The sequence below is a fragment of the Mirounga leonina genome, unplaced genomic scaffold, assembly GCF_011800145.1.
Source record: "Mirounga leonina isolate KUSES-001 unplaced genomic scaffold, KU_Mleo_1.0 Mir_53, whole genome shotgun sequence".
Taxonomy (NCBI): domain Eukaryota; kingdom Metazoa; phylum Chordata; class Mammalia; order Carnivora; family Phocidae; genus Mirounga; species Mirounga leonina.
In genome coordinates, this window is record NW_023270807.1 from 66,491,462 (window position 1) to 66,510,353 (window position 18,892).

The 18,892-nt window shown below is 41.4% G+C and overlaps 1 protein-coding gene across 1 annotated transcript in view; it reads left to right on the plus strand.

The window, feature by feature from the left end:
• The first annotated feature begins 2,582 nt into the window (after nucleotides 1–2,582).
• Nucleotides 2,583–18,892, plus strand: part of SLC16A10 (solute carrier family 16 member 10) — a 112,804-nt gene continuing 96,494 nt past the window's right edge. The window contains exon 1 of the mRNA XM_034991837.1: nucleotides 2,583–3,144. Coding sequence (XP_034847728.1) covers nucleotides 2,808–3,144 — 337 coding nt within the window. The 5' untranslated portion in view covers nucleotides 2,583–2,807. The remainder of the gene's footprint in view (nucleotides 3,145–18,892) is intronic.

Genomic DNA, 18,892 nt, shown 5'->3' on the forward strand with positions numbered 1-18,892 from the left:
CCTGGCTGATTCGGTTGGTGGAGCATGTGACTCTTGATCTCAAGATTATAAATTCAAGCCCCATGTTGGGCCTAGAGCTTATTTAAAAAAATAAAAATAAAAAAACAAATTTTATTTTTAGAACAGTTTTAGATTTATAGAAAAATTGCAAAGATAATACAGAGTTCCCATACCTCTTCACTCAATTCTCTTATTAACATCTTTTTTTTTTTTAAAGATTTTATTTATTTATTTGAGAGAGAGAATGAGAGACAGAGAGCATGAGAGGGAGGAGGGTCAGAGGGAGAAGCAGACTCCCCGCCGAGCAGGGAGCCCGATGCGGGACTCGATCCAGGGACTCCAGGATCATGACCTGAGCCAAAGGCAGTCGCTTAACCAACTGAGCCACCCAGGCGCCCAACATCTTTTTTTTTTTAATTTGTATTCCACATTTGTTATAATTAATGAGCCAGTATTAATAATTTATTTTATTTTATTCTATTCAGATTTCCTTAGTTTTTACCTAATGTCCTTTTTCTGTTCCAGGATTACATCTAGGATGTCACATTCCATTTAGTCATCACACTGCCTTCAGTTCCTCTTGGATCTGACATTTCTCAGATTTTCCTTGATTTGACGACTTTAACAGTATTGAGAAGTACTGGTCTGGTATTTTATAGAATGTCCCTCAATTGAGACTTGTCTAATTTTTTAAAAAAGATTTTATTTATTTATTTGAGAGAGAGAGTGTGTGTGTGAGTACCAGTGGGCATAGGGGCAGGGGGAGAGGGAGAAGCAGGCTCCCTGCTGAGAAGGGAGCCAAACCTGGGGCTCCATCCCAGGACCCTGGGATCACGACCTGAGCGGAAGTCAGACTCTTAACCACCTGAGCCACCCAGGTGCCCCTAATTTTTTTTGAGAGAGAGAGAGAGCTTGTGCCTGCAGGAGCAGGGGTAGGGGCAGAGAGAGAATCTTAAGCAGGTTCCATGCCCAGTGCAGAGCCTGATCAGGGCCTCAGTCTCACAACCCTGAGATCATGATCTGAGCCAACATCAAGAGTTTGAGGCTTAACCGACTGAGCCACCCAGGCGCCCTTGTCTAATTTTTTTTTTTAATGATTAGACTGGGATTATGGGTTTTGAGAGGAAGACTTAATATACTTTATGGATACTTATTTTATATTTTGTGTTATAATCAATACCTTTTTTAATGATGTCCTTTCTTTGCTAAATAAAATGTTGTGGATAACTTTCAAAGTCAATAGAGGTAAACAACATAACTTCTAGAGATTATGTAGTATGTATTTAATCAACCAGGCACTGATGCATATCTTTGCTTCCACTTTTTCCTTATTTTCCAACAATGCTGGATTAACATCCTGTGCATTCATTTTGGTGCACTTGTATGACTAATCTTAGTCTATTATTCTAACCCTATCCCTAAGACACATTTTGTTTGAGCTATGTCCCCTGTTCTTCAAGCACACCCTGCTTTCCATAGCCTAGGCGATTTTCTCTACCTAGAATGCTCTTCCCCTATCTTTGCCCACTCAAGTTACCTGTTTGATTTGGGGCTCAGCTCCATGACGACTTGCTGTAGAAGCTCTTCTATAGTGTTTTGAAGAGAATTTTTCCATCCCACTCCTGTTCGTTATATATGTATTATAATACCATCTGAGCCTCCTATTCTAACCCAGGATTTTCTCCTACTAGTTTATTAACAGGTAGAGGAAGAAATATGATCAATCACACTCATCTGTATACTCCACCGTAGTGGTGGGCACACAAAATAACTAGTATATTTTGACTTTGAAGTGAAGAATCTGAGTAACTGAGAAATTAAGAAGTGTGCTCAATATTGCACAGCTATTCTTCCTTTCTTTCACATACATTGCTGCTCCATGCTTCGGGGAGACAGAGGAGTTGAATATACGTGCTCATTTATGTTTAAAGTGAAAACAACTGTGCTGTAGTTTAAAAGTAATGTTTTTCAGCTGTCAAAAATGTTATTTGAAGGCTTTGGTATTATGTAGTCTGCGTCTTACAAAATGGGCATCTTTAATGTGCCAAGTATTTATAGGAAATTGTGTATGAAAGCAGGAGAAATAATTCAATAAGTCCTCTTCTGACTTTCTTTTAGGTAAGCAGGTGGCATTACGTAGCTTATATATTATAATTAGTAATAAGAGGTGAATGCCAAAAAGCAAAACAAAAACAAAGAGGCAATGTTAGTTTGGTTGTGAAGCTGTCAGTGAGCTAAGGCTAAAGAAGCTCCCGTACTGCAGTGTGATGACACACCCAGCCTGTACCTAGGAGGATTCGCGCTCCTTCCGTTAACACTTTGCGGCGAGGCAACCTACACATCTATGACCCCCTACTGGGTAGGAGGAGGCCTTGCCGCAGGCGCGCGCGCAGAGACCGCCACCCGCGGGCACCTGGGTCTAGGCTCCTCCAGGCGGGTGGGCCCCGCCTCCGCTCTCCTGAAGCCCAATCATCTCGAGAGTCTGGGGCACGTCCCGCTCCAGCCACGCCCCCAGCCAGCGGGGTGGGGGGCGTCTTTAAGAGCCGGCTGGCGGGCCCCCGCCGCAGTGGCGGGTACGGGGCTGTGCACTGGAGGCCCGAGCCCCTGGGCTGTGAGGTGCTCGCTCGCCTCCGCCTTCCTCCTCGCGGCAGCCTCCGCGCCCTGCGCTGACGGCCCCCCCGGGGCTCCGCCGCCCTCGCCTCGGCCTCAGCAGCCCGCGGGCTCGGCGCTCGGCAGCTCCTCCGCGAGCTCGCCGGGGACTCGCACCCCTCGCGCTTCCCTGGCGCCCGAGGGGGCCGCCTCGGGCCATGGTGCCCTTCCCCGAGGAGCCCGCCGCCGCGCAGGGGACGAGCGAGGCGCAGCCACCGGGCCCCGCGCCTACGGTGGGGGCCGCTCCGCTGCCCGGCCCGGGACCCTCGGACGGCCCCGAGGCGTCCGTCGAGAAGGTGGAGGTAGAGCTGACGGGGCCGGCGGGCGCTGAGCCCCCGCAGCCTCCCGAGGGCGGCTGGGGCTGGCTGGTGATGTTTGCCGCCATGTGGTGCAATGGGTCGGTGTTCGGCATCCAGAACGCCTGCGGGGTGCTCTTCGTGGCCATGCTGAAGACCTTCGGGTCCAAGGACGATGACAAGATGGTCTTCAAGACAGGTGAGGCTCGGAGCCCGCCGCGCCAGCCGGGAGTGCGGGGAGAGCGGGCACGGGGCCTCTGAGAGCATCCCGCGTGCGGAGTGTGTGTCGGCGCCGGCATGTGCGCCTCGGTGGGTGCTGTGTGCGGGCGGGTGTGAGAGGTGGGTCTGCCCCACTGCAAACGCAGCCTGCCGCTCCAGGGGCCTCGGTGTGCCTGGCTTTGTATTGGATCCAGATGTGGGGACGGTGTGTTTGGAAACAAGTCGCAGAACTTATTTGCCCAGATCTTCTTTCTAAGAGTAGGGTTTAAGAGTCTACGGTATACTTTCCTCTTAATTTTTGAAAACAAACAGAACCTTTCAAACCCAACAACATCGCACTGTGATTTTTACGGTCTCTTATGTGGCCATGACCGTTGGGTTTTCGTTCATCTGCCTCCGGGGCTGCAGAGGGGTGTCTGTGGTGAGGGGCGGCAGGGTTGGTGAGATTAAAGGGATTTATTCCAAGATCACGGGGAGTTCCGAAGGGAGCCCTGCAAGAGTCACTGTTTCGTGGTTTTTTTTGGGGGGGGGGGGGGGCAATGCGTGCTAAATATAGAAAGCATAGGAGGCAAGCCAGATCAGGGACTGGAAGGAGGAAGGTGAGGGGTTGCCCTTTCCTGTTGTGTTCTTTGTCATATTTAACCATATACGAGACTAGATGAAAAAGTGCAGACTCAACATTTTTTTTTTTCCCTGTAGGGCGTTATTGTGTGATCTCTTGACTGATAGGCAAAAAACAAGTCCAAGACCTTTTGTATAAACTCTTTTACATGCATTATTTCACTTCAACCTGCGAGGCAGGTGTTATCAGCAAACTGAGGCTTGGTAAAATAGTGTCTTGGTGAGTAGTAGTATGGAGATAGAGCACACATCTTATGACTTAAAGGGTTAAGTGACTTCCAGTACTAAGTAAGGTTCCTCCCTGCCATTGGGGAAACTTTATATGATTAATAGTCTTTTTTTTTTTTTAACCTTTTCTATTTTTAGAGTGAATATTCCTTAGGTATTTAGTGTACATACAAGGAACATGCAAGACTGTTCCAACAAATTCTAAGGCAGAGGTAATGTTGGGAGTTTTAAAACCTTATATAAATAGTATTACATGTATCATTCTGCAGCTTTTCTTCTACTCTGCATCGTTTGCAGTTTATCCACATAATACCTCAATTTGAACTGGTAGCTTAAAATCTTTACATTTTAACTCAAGGTTTTCCATTGTATGAATGTATTATACTTTACTAATGCATTCTCTCTTTAATAGCCATTTAGATTACTTCCAAACTTAATATAAACAGTGCTGCAATGAATATTCTTGTACATTGTCTCTGCACATGTAATATACCATATTTAACCTGGAATTTCTGTTCCTTAAATAGCTCTTGAACTATGGTGTTTCGCAGGTCACAGTGTTAGAAATGTAATGTCCTGTTATTTATTTTTAATGGAAGGCAACTTTTGTAAAGTTCAGCAGGATTGATATGCATATGCAATATTGAACAAAAAATAATTTTTTATATGAGCATTGGGTATCTGGTAGGGAAAAGCTCAAGGAGGCAGAATTGACAGTCAACATTTTCAGACTGGTTCCTTTAGCATATAGTATATTCTTGCCTGGGATTACAGATTTTTAATGCAGTTCAAACAAGACAACAGTTTGTTTACCCCTGTTCTTGCAGACTCAGGTGAGTAGGTCATTTGCTATCTGTGGGTTTTTTTCTCCTATCTTCATTTTGAGAGTGAGTGTGTGAGTGAGCAACTATTGGGGAAAGGCCATAGTTTTTCCAGGGATGGGAGTTTTACAGTGTTGAAGCCTCCACCTACCTCCCATCCCCCAAATTCCTGTTGGCTACAATATCCCAGTAGTGGCCAGCTGAGGGTGGGGGAGGGGACAGGACCCTGCTCCCTTGAACTTTTTGAAGCTCTGTATTTTCATTTTTTGATGAATATCCTTCTTCATTTACTCAGTTAAATCCTGACAACTTTGTCATGTTTGTGTATGTGTGGGTGTATATTGTATGAATAGTTATACAGGTATGCCAGTTAAATACTGAAGATCTTTGTGCTTATCTGCATGACTGCTGTGTATGGCTGTGCCCTTGCGCAAAGGTGCCCACCGCAGGGTAAGTGGTGACAGAGAACCAGCCTGCGCTCTGGGTGCCTGCCTATGCACTTGTAATGTTCTGTATAACACAGCTGCTAGATTGAACAGTGACCTTTACTTGGATGCTATGCTATACAGAGCTGATACTGATGAATTTTAAGGTCTAAGGAAGAAAAAAGATTTAACCTCATCTGTGGGGGAAAAAAAAAGGTAACAAGATTGTCTTTAAGCCATTTAATAGAGACCTGTGCCCCCACCCCCAACATATACAGGTGTTTCATAAGGTCCAGCCTTCACCACAGGCACTGAAGTATTTGAGAATACCTGAAGTCTGCCTGTTCAGGCTTTTTCATTTTGATATTCTGATGCTGAGTCATTTGTGATTAAACATATGCAAGCTTCAAGTACAAAGCCAAAAAATATCTGAATTGTTTAAGGCGTTTATTTTTAAAAAAGTTTTGATCCATTTTCTTTTACCTTATTTATGATTGATAATCCCAGCATTAGAGAGCCCTTGATTTTGTTTTCATTGGCTTCTTCCTAGTGATGAGCCCAAGGATACATAGGTAGTGGTGGAATGTGAATCTAGGTTTCTAAATGATGGCTCACTTTTCTTGAGAACTAACTGTGTGCCAGGCCCAGTGCAAAGAACTGTATATATTCCTATTTAAACCTTACTGCAACTCCACGTTATAGGCTTAATAAATATCTTTCTTTTCATATGTGGAAACTCAGGCTTACAGAGTAAGCAGTGGAGCCAGGATTCAACCTCACTTTTATCTGACTCCAGAAACTGGGTTTTTAATGATTGATCCTTTGCATTGGCTGGATAACCTTCTGCTAATCCAGCTTCTTTATGTTGTTGATTAATTCAAGCATTAGCAATTGATTGAGTACCATACCAGGAATTCTAGGGTTAGAAAAGAAGTCTGAAAGATTAAGGTCCCTGTTTCTTGGTCTTACTTTGCTGTCATAAAGGATTGCCAGTTGTTAATGTCTCACTGAAATAGATTTTTGTAGAGGGACTTCCAATGAGAAGATAATTTCATATGGCATTCAGCTGAAGTATGGGGTTTCTTTTGAAGAACGATGTTCCTTTAGACTGATCCATGGTATGATGATGTTTCCAGACAGAACTGAAGAGGAGCCTTTCTCAGGCTTTCTCTTCAGGGCTATCTTTTTTAGTTTTATTTATTTATTTGAGAGAGAGCGAGAGAGATCACAGAGGGAGAGCGAGAAGCAGACTCACCACTGAGCGGAGAGCCCGATGCAGGGATCGATCCCAGAATCCCGGGATCATGACCTGAGCTGAAGGCAGAGGTTTAACCGACTGAGCCACCCAGGTGGCCCTCTTCAGGGTTATCTTAACTCTTTCAATGCAACTGATGATCTACCCAGAACTTCTCAGGAAAGGCCCTGAAGACTTTCATTCACACTAAGTTATAGGTTAGTTTATACATCTTAATGTTAGTCCTTATTCATTCTACAAATGTTTACCAAGTTTCTGACCCTCTCTGTGCTGGGCGCTGGAGATGGTAACTGAAAGAAACAAGGTCTGCAGTTCCCAAGGATTTTTTGATCTGCTGTGGGATACAAATGAGTAAACAGAATATTTCCCTGAGGCATTTGTAATATATCAGGACTAAATCTTATTTATTTTTTTTTTTAAGATTTTATTTATTTATTTGACAGAGAGAGACAGCGAGAGAGGGAACACAAGCAGGGGGAGTGGGAGAGGGAGAAGCAGGCTTCCCACTGAGCAGGGAGCCCGATGCGGGGCTCAATCCCAGGACCCTGAGATCATGACCTGAGCTGAAGGCAGACCCTTAACGACTGAGCCACCCAGGCGTCCCAGGACTAAATCTTATTTTAAAAAGCTGAAATTCTAAGGAAATTCCCGTGAATGGTGGTGGCTGGGAAAGGCATTTGATGGCCTCTTTGTCTATGGTAATAAATCTTACTTTGTGAATTTAGGACTCTGGAAAAGGGAAGCAAGCTGAACTACAGGTTAGGCAGTGGAACGAGTGAAAATTGTTGAGTGCCTCACAGCCCCACTATGTTGTCCTAGCTGCCAGTGACATGATACTCAGAGATAAGCCTCACACATAGTGCTGCATCAGAGGGAGCAGGCTGAACTTGAGTTGTCTCTTTTCAGTTAAACTTTTACCTGTTCACATGTGTACAGGTAAATCAGATGCTTTGGGGAAAACTAAAACAGTTACTACAGTTAACTGGAACGTATTTTCCCTTAGAAATCACAAGTGTGCTGGATATTAGAAAACCCATTTTTAGTTCCTTCCTGGAACTGATAAAGAATTAAGGATTCTTTTATCTTCAGATACAGCACTATGGACACTCTGGGATCTTACCAGGGTATTAATCTCGTTTACTTAGGTTTTCTTCCGGAAGAAAGAGAAATATTTTAATGGTATATCACTTTTAAAATTATTTAAAACGGGCGCCTGGGTGGCTCAGTCGTTGAGCATCTGCCTTCGGCTCAGGTCATGATCCCAGGGTCCTGGGATCGAGCCCCGCATCGGGCTCTCTGCTCCGCGGGGGGCCTGCTTCTCCCTCTCCCACTCCCCCTGCTTGTGTTCCCTGTCTTGCTGCGTATCTCTCTGTCAAATAAATAAATAAAATCTTTAAAAATAAATAAAATTATTTAAAACAAATATGTTTTCAGAATCAGTATTTAGTGTAGTTAATGATATCCTTTTGAAGATATTATGTCTTTGTGGTCCAGAGGCTTGGTCAAGTAGACTCTTGCTTCTTTCAGTAATTTCCAAATTGTGTTCTTTAATAGCCTTTCTTTAAAGTGGAGGTCTATGGTTAAATAAGTTTGGGAAACACTGCATGTTATCCTCCAGTCTTGGGTATTTAAAGTACAAATCAAGGTATTAAAAATTCAGTAGTTTTAAAGATTTTATTTATTTGACAGAGACACAGTGAGAGAGGGAACACAAGCAGGGGGGGTGGGAGAGGGAGAAGCAGGCTTCCCACAAAGCAGGGAGCCCGATGTGGGGCTCAATCCCAGGACCCTGGGATCATGACCTGAGCCGAAGGCAGACACTTAACCGACTGAGCCACCCAGGTGCCCCAAAATTCAGTAGTTTTAAAGAAAAGTAGATTATCAAAAAGGTCCCCAAAGGGAGGCTCTCTGGCTACAATCTTTGATGCAACTTTGCCTTCCCTATATGAGGTAGATTGCTCTTCAGACAGTTACAGTCACAAAGTAGGATTTTCAATACCATTTAGGGAACAATGCATCTTGTAACATCTCTCAAAATAGTCCTGCTGGCACCTCTGAAACTTCAAGTCAGTTCATGCTCTTGAAGGTTATTTATTTATTTATTTATTAAAAAGATTTTATTTATTTATTTGACAGAGAGCGAGAGAGGGAACACAAGCAGGGGGAGTGAGAGAGGGAGAAGCAGGCTTCCCGCGGAGCAGGGAGCCCGATGTGGGGTTCAATCCCAGGACCCTGATATCATGACCTGAGCTAAAGGCAGACGCTTAACGACTGAGCCACCCAGGCGCCCCCGTCTTGAAGGTTTTTTAAAAAAAGTTTTCACATTTACATTTATGCTGATATCTACACACTGCAGTTTTTTGCTACACCTAGACTTATAGGAAGTTGATTATAGTTCAGAACCAAACTGCTATGTCTTGTCTTTATGCTAAGGGCTGTGTGTGTGTGTGTGTGTGTGTGTGTGTGTGTGTGTGGAAAGCTGCCTGTATAACTAATAATTTCTATATCCTAGGAAGGTTTTTAATGTTTTGTTGAACTGACTATGGTGAATGAACAATCTAGTTCATGGTCCAATACATCTTTTGCTATAAGAAAAATGCCTGTTATTTGCACTGGAAGAGGTTGAAAACTAAGAGAACTCACTTATGGCTGTTATGCTTGAATCTCCTTTGTTCTCCTCCATCTTAAAACATCCAATCTTATATTACATGTAAATTCACCTGGACTGGCTGTTACAGTAGGTCATTAGATCACAAAAATGATTTCAGGATTTTGGAATAATAAAGAAAGGAGTACGATGTGAGCATTTTGTACTCCATTTCCAAAATGTTTCTGAATTCAGAGCGAGATGAAACAGTGAACAGTATATAATGAATTCTGATCAAATACAATAATGAGTATTCCTGTGGGTGTTTTATCATGGAACTTTTATCAATAAAATTAACTGCTCAAAGAATGAAATCAATCAAAAATAAAAGCATACCAGAATTACTTCAGGAAGGGTTTTGAGGTATCTTTTAGAATAAATTGTACTCTGTGCTCTTATTGTGATTTGTTACATCTTTTTGTATGGGTTCTTGTTGAATCCATATTGCAATTCCTTGAGGCTTCATCCCAGGCCATGTACTTGGCTTCACTTTTCCTATCTTCCTTGGGTGTCTCCCACACCCCATGGCTCCAGCCGCTCTCTTAGGGTTGTTATTTCCAAATTTCTTCTCTGTGTTCATGACCCGTATTTATTATATCTGGACAGCTCCATTTGGATATGCAGGTATATCATACTCAAAATGAATACATTTTTTTAGCCACCCCATACAATCTTCTGCCACCAAAAACAACAGCCCACTTGTAAATAAACCTATCCTTTCTTCTGAATTTTCTCGGTGCCTGACACCTCTTGTTGAATTCATCTTAATTTCTTATTTCTCCCTTTTCCTATTTTGTTAAACTAGACAAAATCCTTTTACATTTACTTCCTAAATGCCTCATAAATCAATCCCCTTTCTTTCCTTTAGTGCTGTCTTAATTCATGCCTTCATTAATGCCTCAGTTATTGTCCTAATGCTTTAACTGGTCCCTCTGTCCTCAGTTATGCACGAGTGATTTCTCTAAAACACAGCACCATATCATTGTTATGTTTAAAGGCATCGGTGATACTTACTACTACGTACACCAGAAGTCTTCAGGTTCTGGCCCTTTCCTGACCCGTTAGCCTTGCCTCTCACCTCTTTCTCTTCTTCTTTGTGCTCTGGCCACGCTGAACGCCTTGCACTTTTCCGAACTTATCCTGCTATCTTTTGCCTCTATGCAAAAGATATTAGTGTGTATTAGTGTGCCACTCCTCTCTTCAGTGTGGTGGTTAATCCTTGTAAAATTCTGATGAAATTGTTGGCCATTTTATTCCTTTTGTCATAACCATGGGACAAAACAATGATTTTATACAACTGTTGTTACATTTTTGATGTACTTGGAACGTTTGGGAGGAATAGCATGAATTCAAATGAGTTATGAATTAAGATTAAAGTGGAAGACAGAGGGGTGCCTGGCTGGTTCAGTCAGTAGAGCATGTGACTCTTGATCTCCTAGTGGTGAGGTTGAGCCCCATGTTGGGGTTAGAGAGTGCTTACAAAAACAGAACAAAACAAAAACCAAAAAACTAAAAAACAAAAACAAACCTGGAGGTGGAAGACAGAGAACCTAATTGCAACCTATTCTAATCTACCATTCTGTGAATGGCATTTTAAGGATAATTCATATTTAAATGATAATTTGCGTAGTCCTTTATCATAAAGAGCTTTCATATACATTCATATATATTCATACATTGTTTTTTAGGTAGGCTTGTAGTGTGCTGTTACTTCCATTTATAGATAGGAAAGTTGGAACTTGAACAGTTTAGGGTTGCGGCACATGATACCAGTATTTACATCTATTATGTTGAATTTAAGAGCATCTTTTCAGCTGGGTAAAAATTTGTACTTGTGTTAAAGTTGTCCTGAAGTGTAGAACCCTGCCTTTTTTCTGCCTTGAAACTATTTTCTTCATATTACCTATATATTCTCTAGAACCTTAATAGTATCTTCTACCCAAGTTATCAGAAATCCTGGGAAGTTGCTTTTGGAATAGAATTCCATTTAGAGTTATTACAATCCAATCAGAGATCTGATCTCATATTCAAATTAAACAAACAAACCTTAACAAAACAAACTAACTCCCAAACACTCCTTGAACAGTTGGCTCACCACGGCTCTGAGCACCAGCCTAGCCTAGTGCCGCTCATGAACCGTGGTGTTTTTCTTGGCAGTGATTCAGAATGAGCAACTCCAGCACTCCTGGGGAGCTGTGCAAACCCATCACACAAGAGCCAGTCCCTCTGAGACTGGAGCGATGGAGGAAAGCAGTACTTTCACATGGACATGTACCAGATGTGTGTGATCATACTTTCTTTCTTCAGTAACAACAGAAATAACTTCCCATCTTGCCTATAGAAACTAGAGCTAAAAGAACTGAGGAGGGCGCCTGGGTGGCTCAGTTGGTTAAGCGACTGCCTTCGGCTCAGGTCATGATCCTGGAGTCCCTGGATCGAGGCCCGCATCGGGCTCCCTGCTTGGCAGGGAGTCTGCTTCTCTCTCTGACCCTCCCCCCTCTCATGTGCTCTCTCTCTCTCTCTCAAATAAATAAATAAAAAAAATCTAATTAAAAAAAAAAAACTGAGGAAATGATGTGCCTTATTTCCAAGTTGGAAGTCTTTTTTCATTTCATTAATTTTTAGTTATGGGGATACATATGAAATACAGATGTGAAATAATGCATACGGACCAAAGCTGTGTTTCTGCTTAAATTAAGTCTGGAGAGGTGTATGGGTCTGAGAAGGCAGGACATTCCCCCCCTCCCCCAACCCTGAGGAGCATATTAGAAGTTCCAGAGAGGTACATTTAGTTCATTTTCATTTTTTTACAGAATTTATTTGAGAGAGAGAGCACACTCGAGCAGGGGGGAGGGGCAGAAGAAGAGGGAGAAGCAGGCTCCCTGCTGAGCAGGGAGCCCAGTGTGGGGCTCAATCCCAGGACCCTGGGATCATGACCTGAGCCAAAGACAGATGCCCAACCGACTGAGCCACCCGGGCACCCCAAGGCACATTTAGTTTAAAAAAGCATAGTCAAGATTATAATTTTGTATTTAAAAAACTGAAAAAGAATCCTAATTATTTCCATTATACAACTAAAAGGAAAGTGACAAAATCTTGGCTGGTGGATAAATACAGAAGCATGTCTTTATCTTCTGAATATTAGGGTTTCTCACTTGAAGGGTAAACTACCCTTGGAGGTGTGCATTAAAGTTTTCAAGGATTATGAGACTTCTATGTTTATCAAGAGGGAACAATGTTGGTCAGAAATGCTGCTCTCCCATAAGAAGGAGAATCACTGACTAGAGTTTATGCATTGGTCTGTTGTTCAGCTATTACTTTTTTTTTTTTTTGCTGAAGAGTAAATTTTTTTTTTTTTTAAGATTTTATTTATTTATTTGACAGACAGCGAGAGAGGGAACACAAGCAGGGGGAGTGGGAGAGGGAGAAGCAGGCTTCCCGCTGAGCGGGGAGCCCGATGCAGGGCTCTAGGGACCCTGATATCATGACCTGAGCCGAAGGCAGACGCTTAATGACTGAGCCACCCAAGTGCCCCACTAAAAAATAAATTGCATAAGAGGTGTTCTGTATGTATTCAGAGAGTCAAAATTTATTCTTGTGACAAACTTAGACTGAATCCAAGACTAATTCTGAGCTATGCTTTATAAAAACAGAAAACCACTACTCATTAAATGGAGATATTTCTGGATTCTTCTGGGTAGATTGGTATTAATGCCAAGTCGAGTGGGTTAGTCTGGTGACTTTTTAATAGTAAAAACCTTTTCATCTTGCTTAATTATCCTTTTTATTAGTTTTGACTTCATGTTCCAGTTTGCAAATGGCAGCATCTCAAAGGATTCACATTTGTCAATAGTTATTTAAACAATGTTATTCCACAAAGTTAATTGATGTTTTAGTGCAGATGGGGGCAAAATGTTGCCATTGTTCTATACTAATGTAACACTCAAACTTTGGCAGCGACACCCCCAACTCCGTAGTTATCCTTGAGTGCCATGTTTTTGGATTTCTTACTTTCTGTTGGTTTGTCTGTGGCTTCTAAGTTTTCCGTGTTGAACAGGTGTTACTTTTATAATAAAAATGTTAATATTAAAAATAATTCATCATTAGCATTAGAAATATTAACTCTCATGACTATAATAGTAAACTTGCCCTGAGAATAAGTTGTTTTGTAGGAATAAGTGATAGATGTATGGAGTTTTAGTTGTACGTGTTAGGTTTTATCTCTTTCTACTCAGAGAAAAATGTTAATTATGGAATAGGCTGGAAATGGAAAGCCAAGGAATACCAAACTAATTCTTTTACTTTAAATTTATAACAGATACATATATACAAATGTTCTTGCATGTGTATAGAGGTCATTAGTACAGAGCCACAATCTCTTACCTAAAGCTCTTGGGGCCATATATCTTTGGGGTTCAGATTTGTTTTGATTTTAAAAAAGTAAACTGTTACATACATCTCAATTTTTTAACACCCTACAGGGCAATCTGAGGCAGCACCCTGTAATCAAATACATTGATATTTCTGCAGCAAAATCTATGGGTGTTCAGAACAAGTCGATGAATAAAGACCATAAATCGTCTCATGTCAGTTCAGATTATATTTTGCTTCCAAGTGAGTGTTGATACCATCTTACAAAAAACTTTTGTTTTCAGTTTCTCAGTGAACATTCTTTTTAAGGTACATTTTTCTATACCACATAGTATCCCTACTTAAGGTTTTCAGTAAGTGTGGCCTTCTGCCATACTGCTGCATCCTAGATTACTAGCCAGGCCTCCTTTGCTGGATGTTTGAATTGCAGGCAGTGTTATGCAATATAAGTATCCTATCTGTATACATCTTTGAACAAAGAAATTGTTTTTGCTTCCTTAGGGTATATGTCCAAAAGTGAGATTACTGGTTCAAAGGGTATGAACAATTTTATAACACTTGTTACACATTGCCAGATTGTTCTTTAGAAAACTTAAAGCAGTTTACTGTGCATTGGCAATATATTGGCTTCCTGAAAACCCTACCAATGTTAAGTTTAATTTTTATTAGTATTTGCTAATTTGATAAGTGTCAATGCTATTTTTAAAAATTAACTTTATATTTCATTGCTTTTAGGGCTATGTGTTTTCCCAGTTTTTGAGCCCTTTAGAAGCAGCAAAATGTCCTGGCAATTGTATATAATATCTGGAAATATAAGAGGACACATACCAGTAAATATGTTAGAGTAAATTTGTTACCACAAGTGGGAATACTAGGAAGACCTGAGATTATTTTTGTTTTTATTTTTTTTTTAAGATTTTATTTATTTGCGAGAGAGAGAATGAGAGACAGAGAGCATGAGAGGGAGGAGGGTCAGAGGGAGAAGCAGACTCCCTGCTGAGCAGGGAGCCTGATGTGGGACTCGATCCCGGGACTCCAGGATCATGACCTGAGCGGAAGGCAGTCACTTAACCAACTGAGCCACCCAAGTGCCCTATTTTTGTTTTTAGATTCTCACCTGACACACCTAGCAGGTGGGGTACACCCTTGTTGCCATTCCTGTGCTCTCAGGACAGGTGTTGATCAAGGCCTTCTTTTGGGGTTAAACGTGGGGATGGAAATGAACCATCTGGAGACTTGGCTGGAAGCACTTCCTGACTCTTCAAGGTGACACCTTGTCCTTGAGAAGATCAAGTCTGCAAGAGCAGCCCTGTCTCATTCTATGTGCTATCGTCTTGTCTCTGCCTCCTCTTGACCCAGCCAATTCAGTTGAAAATAGCTTTAATTAATTAATTTGGGTGTATGTGTGCTTAAAAATGTTTTCCTTTTATTTTTAAAAAGATATAGAAATCATTTCATTTATTGAGCACAGACTATGTAGTAGGAGTCATGCAGGAAATGAATAAATTTGATGTATTCCATACATGAGAGGTTATGAGAAGAGGCAAAAACGTAAATAACTCTAAGGCAATATGCTACACATGTTAAATGCAGTACGAATAAGAGACAAGATTTTTTTTTTTTGGATACAAGATTTTAGGGGAAGGCCAAATGACTTCTGAGCTGATCAGGCAAGGCTTCATGGAGGTAGCTTTTGAGTTCGGCTTTAAAGTATCACTAGATTCTTCAGCAGATTTAGCAGGTAGAGGTATTTCAGGTAGAGTACGATGCCTAGGCAAAGGCTAGGAGACAGCCTAATAATGGATGTTTTACTGTGCTTTACTCTATATTTTATCTATCCCATAATTATACGATATAACTGCTATTATGATTATCATGTTTTAGATAGGCACCTAAGGCTAGTGAGCAGTGGGGGCTGGATTTGAGCTTAAGTCCCTGCATCAGGACCCAGGCTCTTTATACCTGAGTACACACTGGACTTATTTAGTGAATGCAAGCTGTTTGGTTTGCCTAGAGCCAGCATATGTATGTGAGGAAAGTCACAGAAGATAAGGCTGGAAGAGAATGGTGGAGCTAGGGAATGGAAGGTTTGAGTGCCGAGTTAAGAAGTTTGGACGTGACTTAATAAAGAGGCAATGGGAAGATATTGAAGGGATCTGAAGTATTGCCTTAAAAAGATGTGACTAGGTTGCAGAGGGAAATAGGAGGAACTCCAATTATAAAGTCGTTGGCTGAGAGCTGGGTGAGATTTGAGGCACAGCAGTTGAAATGGGAAGGAAGGGACAGATGTGAGACATTTTGAAGGATAGACTGAGGGAATTTTAGCAAATGTTGGGTGTAGAGAGTCACATGGAAGCAGACATGATGCCTGCATCTGGAGTCTGCATTAAGACTTTTGAACTGGGAGCCCCACATTTTCATCCTGTAGACAGTTGTGGATGTAGACACTGTCAGGACCAGGGGCAAGAGGAGGAGGAATTGACAGGGAAAGACCGACTCAGATGTTAGACATTTGAGTGTTAAATGCTAGCAGGACATCAGGGGATGATGTCAAGCAGATAACTGGAAATGCAAACCTGGAACCTCAGAGTGAAGCTGAAGCCGGAGGTAGAGCTTTGGAAAGAGCACGTGCCTCTAAGGGGAACATGATATAATAAGAGAAACCCAGAAATTCTGTCTCAAGCAGACCTGGGGGCTGCTCCTAAGGAGTTTAGTTAGTGTCCATTGAAATCATCTTATTTAAAAGTAACAAAACTTCAGGATGCCTGGGTGGCTCAGTTGGTTAAAGCGTCTGCCTTCGGCTCAAGGTCATGATCCCAGATCCAGTCCTGCATTGGGCTCCTTGCTTAGTGGGGAGCCTGTTTCTCCCTCTGCCTGCTGCTTCTCCTGCTTGTGCTCGCTGTCTTTCTTTCTGTCTGACAAATAAATAAATAAAATCTTAAAAAAAAAATAAGTAACAAAACTTCATTCCTTTGAAAAGTCTTTCTAGCATTTAGAGTTTTCTTATTCAGATCTGCAACTTCCCAAAGGCTAGAATTGTATTATTATCATTGTCTTAAGTATTTCCAAAGTGTCGTCCTAAGACTTATTTTTTTTCCCCTGTAGTTTAGCACAATCTCTAAGGCTATTGGCATTTACTCTTTCTTTCATCCGTGATGTATTAAGCTAGTCTGTAAGTCTTATATTCAAGGTGTTCTAGACCAAGAGACTATGAGAATAGCTTAGAATAGTTTTAATTAATTTATGTAATTCAAATTCAAATGTAAGGTATTGACGGTGGTGGAAAACCCGTTCAACAGGCAGATGTTATCTTGTAGATCCGTCTTCACAGAGTTTGGTAACTGAGTCAGCTACTTCATTTACAATTCATAATGAAAACAGCTAACTCTTTTCAGTGTAGGCTCCCTTTTTAAAAAATTGTCTAGGAAGACTAGGAAACTAGTATAAATGAATTTAAGTTCTCTGACTAGGAGTAGGGTGGAATATTGTGCAGTTTGTTAAGAAATAGGACTGACTTGTAATTCCGTCACACTAGACCTCTGAGGTTTGGCAGGGAGAGGAGGAGGTGTCCACATGTGCTCGCTGGCTGGGAATGGAGTTGTCCTAATTCAGGTAATAAACAGCTGTCTGGCTACACCCAGGTGTATTTTGCCTTAGTTTTGTGTCACATAGCATAGCAGCGAGACTCCAGCAAGATAGTAGAAGGTCATTGTGCTTTTGGATGCATAAAACACCACCGATATGTCAAACAGTATTGTTATTGAGCAGCTTGGCACAGAGCCGATACGTGGGTGTGTGTGTTGACTCACGTGCTGTGCTGGAATCTCTCAGAACTCAGTCCTGAATTGCTCTCCTGTGATTCAAGCCCAGCTGAAGGTGTTGGAAGTGCAGTGACCCTGGTGGGAGAACCTGTAAGCGCAGGGGGCGGATGAAAGGGAATTGATAGTTGTGTAAGAAGAGGCTATCTGCCTTTTTGGGTAAGACACTCTTACCTTTCCAGTAACTGTTTTGTTTTTAATGTCATTTGACTTCATTTACAAGGTCTGTATTAAAACAAATGTCCGGGTCTAATGCAGTCTTTTGACCGTGCTTGTCTCCTGTTGTGCTCGCTAGGATGACCTGAAGTACTGGTTTGCTGACAAGTACATTTGATATCTAGTGCTTATGGAGAGGGGAGGAAAAGGGAAGTCCAACGAAAGCACTTTTTCCTCAGAGTTTGATAAACAGAAGCCATGCAGTCTTTTAAATCCCATGGCAATACACCAGGCAGAAAAAGACTTGCTAATAGCAAAGGTCAGGAATCACAAAATAGCAGTGTAGGTTTTTGGTATTGACTTCAAAACACTGTTTTCTGTAACTTTGGCATTCATTTGTTATATGTATGCTGTTATAGTTTTGTATATGTGGTAGTTGTTTCTTGTAATTTTGATTAGAAAACAGATAATGAGTCACTTAAATCAAAAGGCAGACTATTACTCTTTTTGGAAAAAAAATCTAGTAAAAGTAATGCTTAATCCAATTAATCTGTCTTCTTCCTCTAATTCATCATGATAACTTCAGGTGTCTGGTGGCAACTGAGAATTGTTATGGAAAAATGTCAAGACAATGTAATCCCCATTATTTATGGTCCCTTAAGAGGATAAATTAATCATTGGTCACTAATCTTTGGATAATTACTCTATTTAGCTGGAAATATCCTTAATTTTTTGGAAAGCCAAGTCAGTGAGTTAGTAGAACTGTCAAAATTGATCAGCTTTTCTAAGTCTAATAATAAGTGCATGGAAACTAGTTGCCTGCAACCCTTTCTGTCCTGCACTGTAGCATGATCATCCTAAAACCCTGGCCACTGTAAATGGAATTACAGGAACACCTATTAATACACAACCTTGTGGTTTTCAGGTGGGCATTCAAAGCCTGTTAGTTGAGGATTAACGTAGTTGCCATAACAGGTAAAGGCTTGTGACCTGTGTATGTGGTTTTGGTTATTAGAATTAGGCAAGTTAATTACATTATAACATTGGCTTGAATATAGGTTGTTAGGAAGTGAGTCTTTTGGGGACAGCAATTCCATTGACTTGTACATTGAATAAATATTTTGAAGAAGTCAACTTTAAGTACTGTATTAGATGCTAGGGATGGGAATGGGAATAAAGAAAGGTATACGTTTCAGTGCCAAAGGAATAAAAAAAAAAAAAAAAGAGGAAGTCTTAGTCTTGTGTTTTCAGCATGGGTAAAGTGTCTCAAATGCAGACTAGTATTCACTTTTTGGAGCTTGAGGTCCTCATTCATGAGGTTCCCAAAGAATCTTTATATTTAAGAGTAAATGAGGGGTGCCTGGGTGGCTCAGTCGTTAAGAGTCT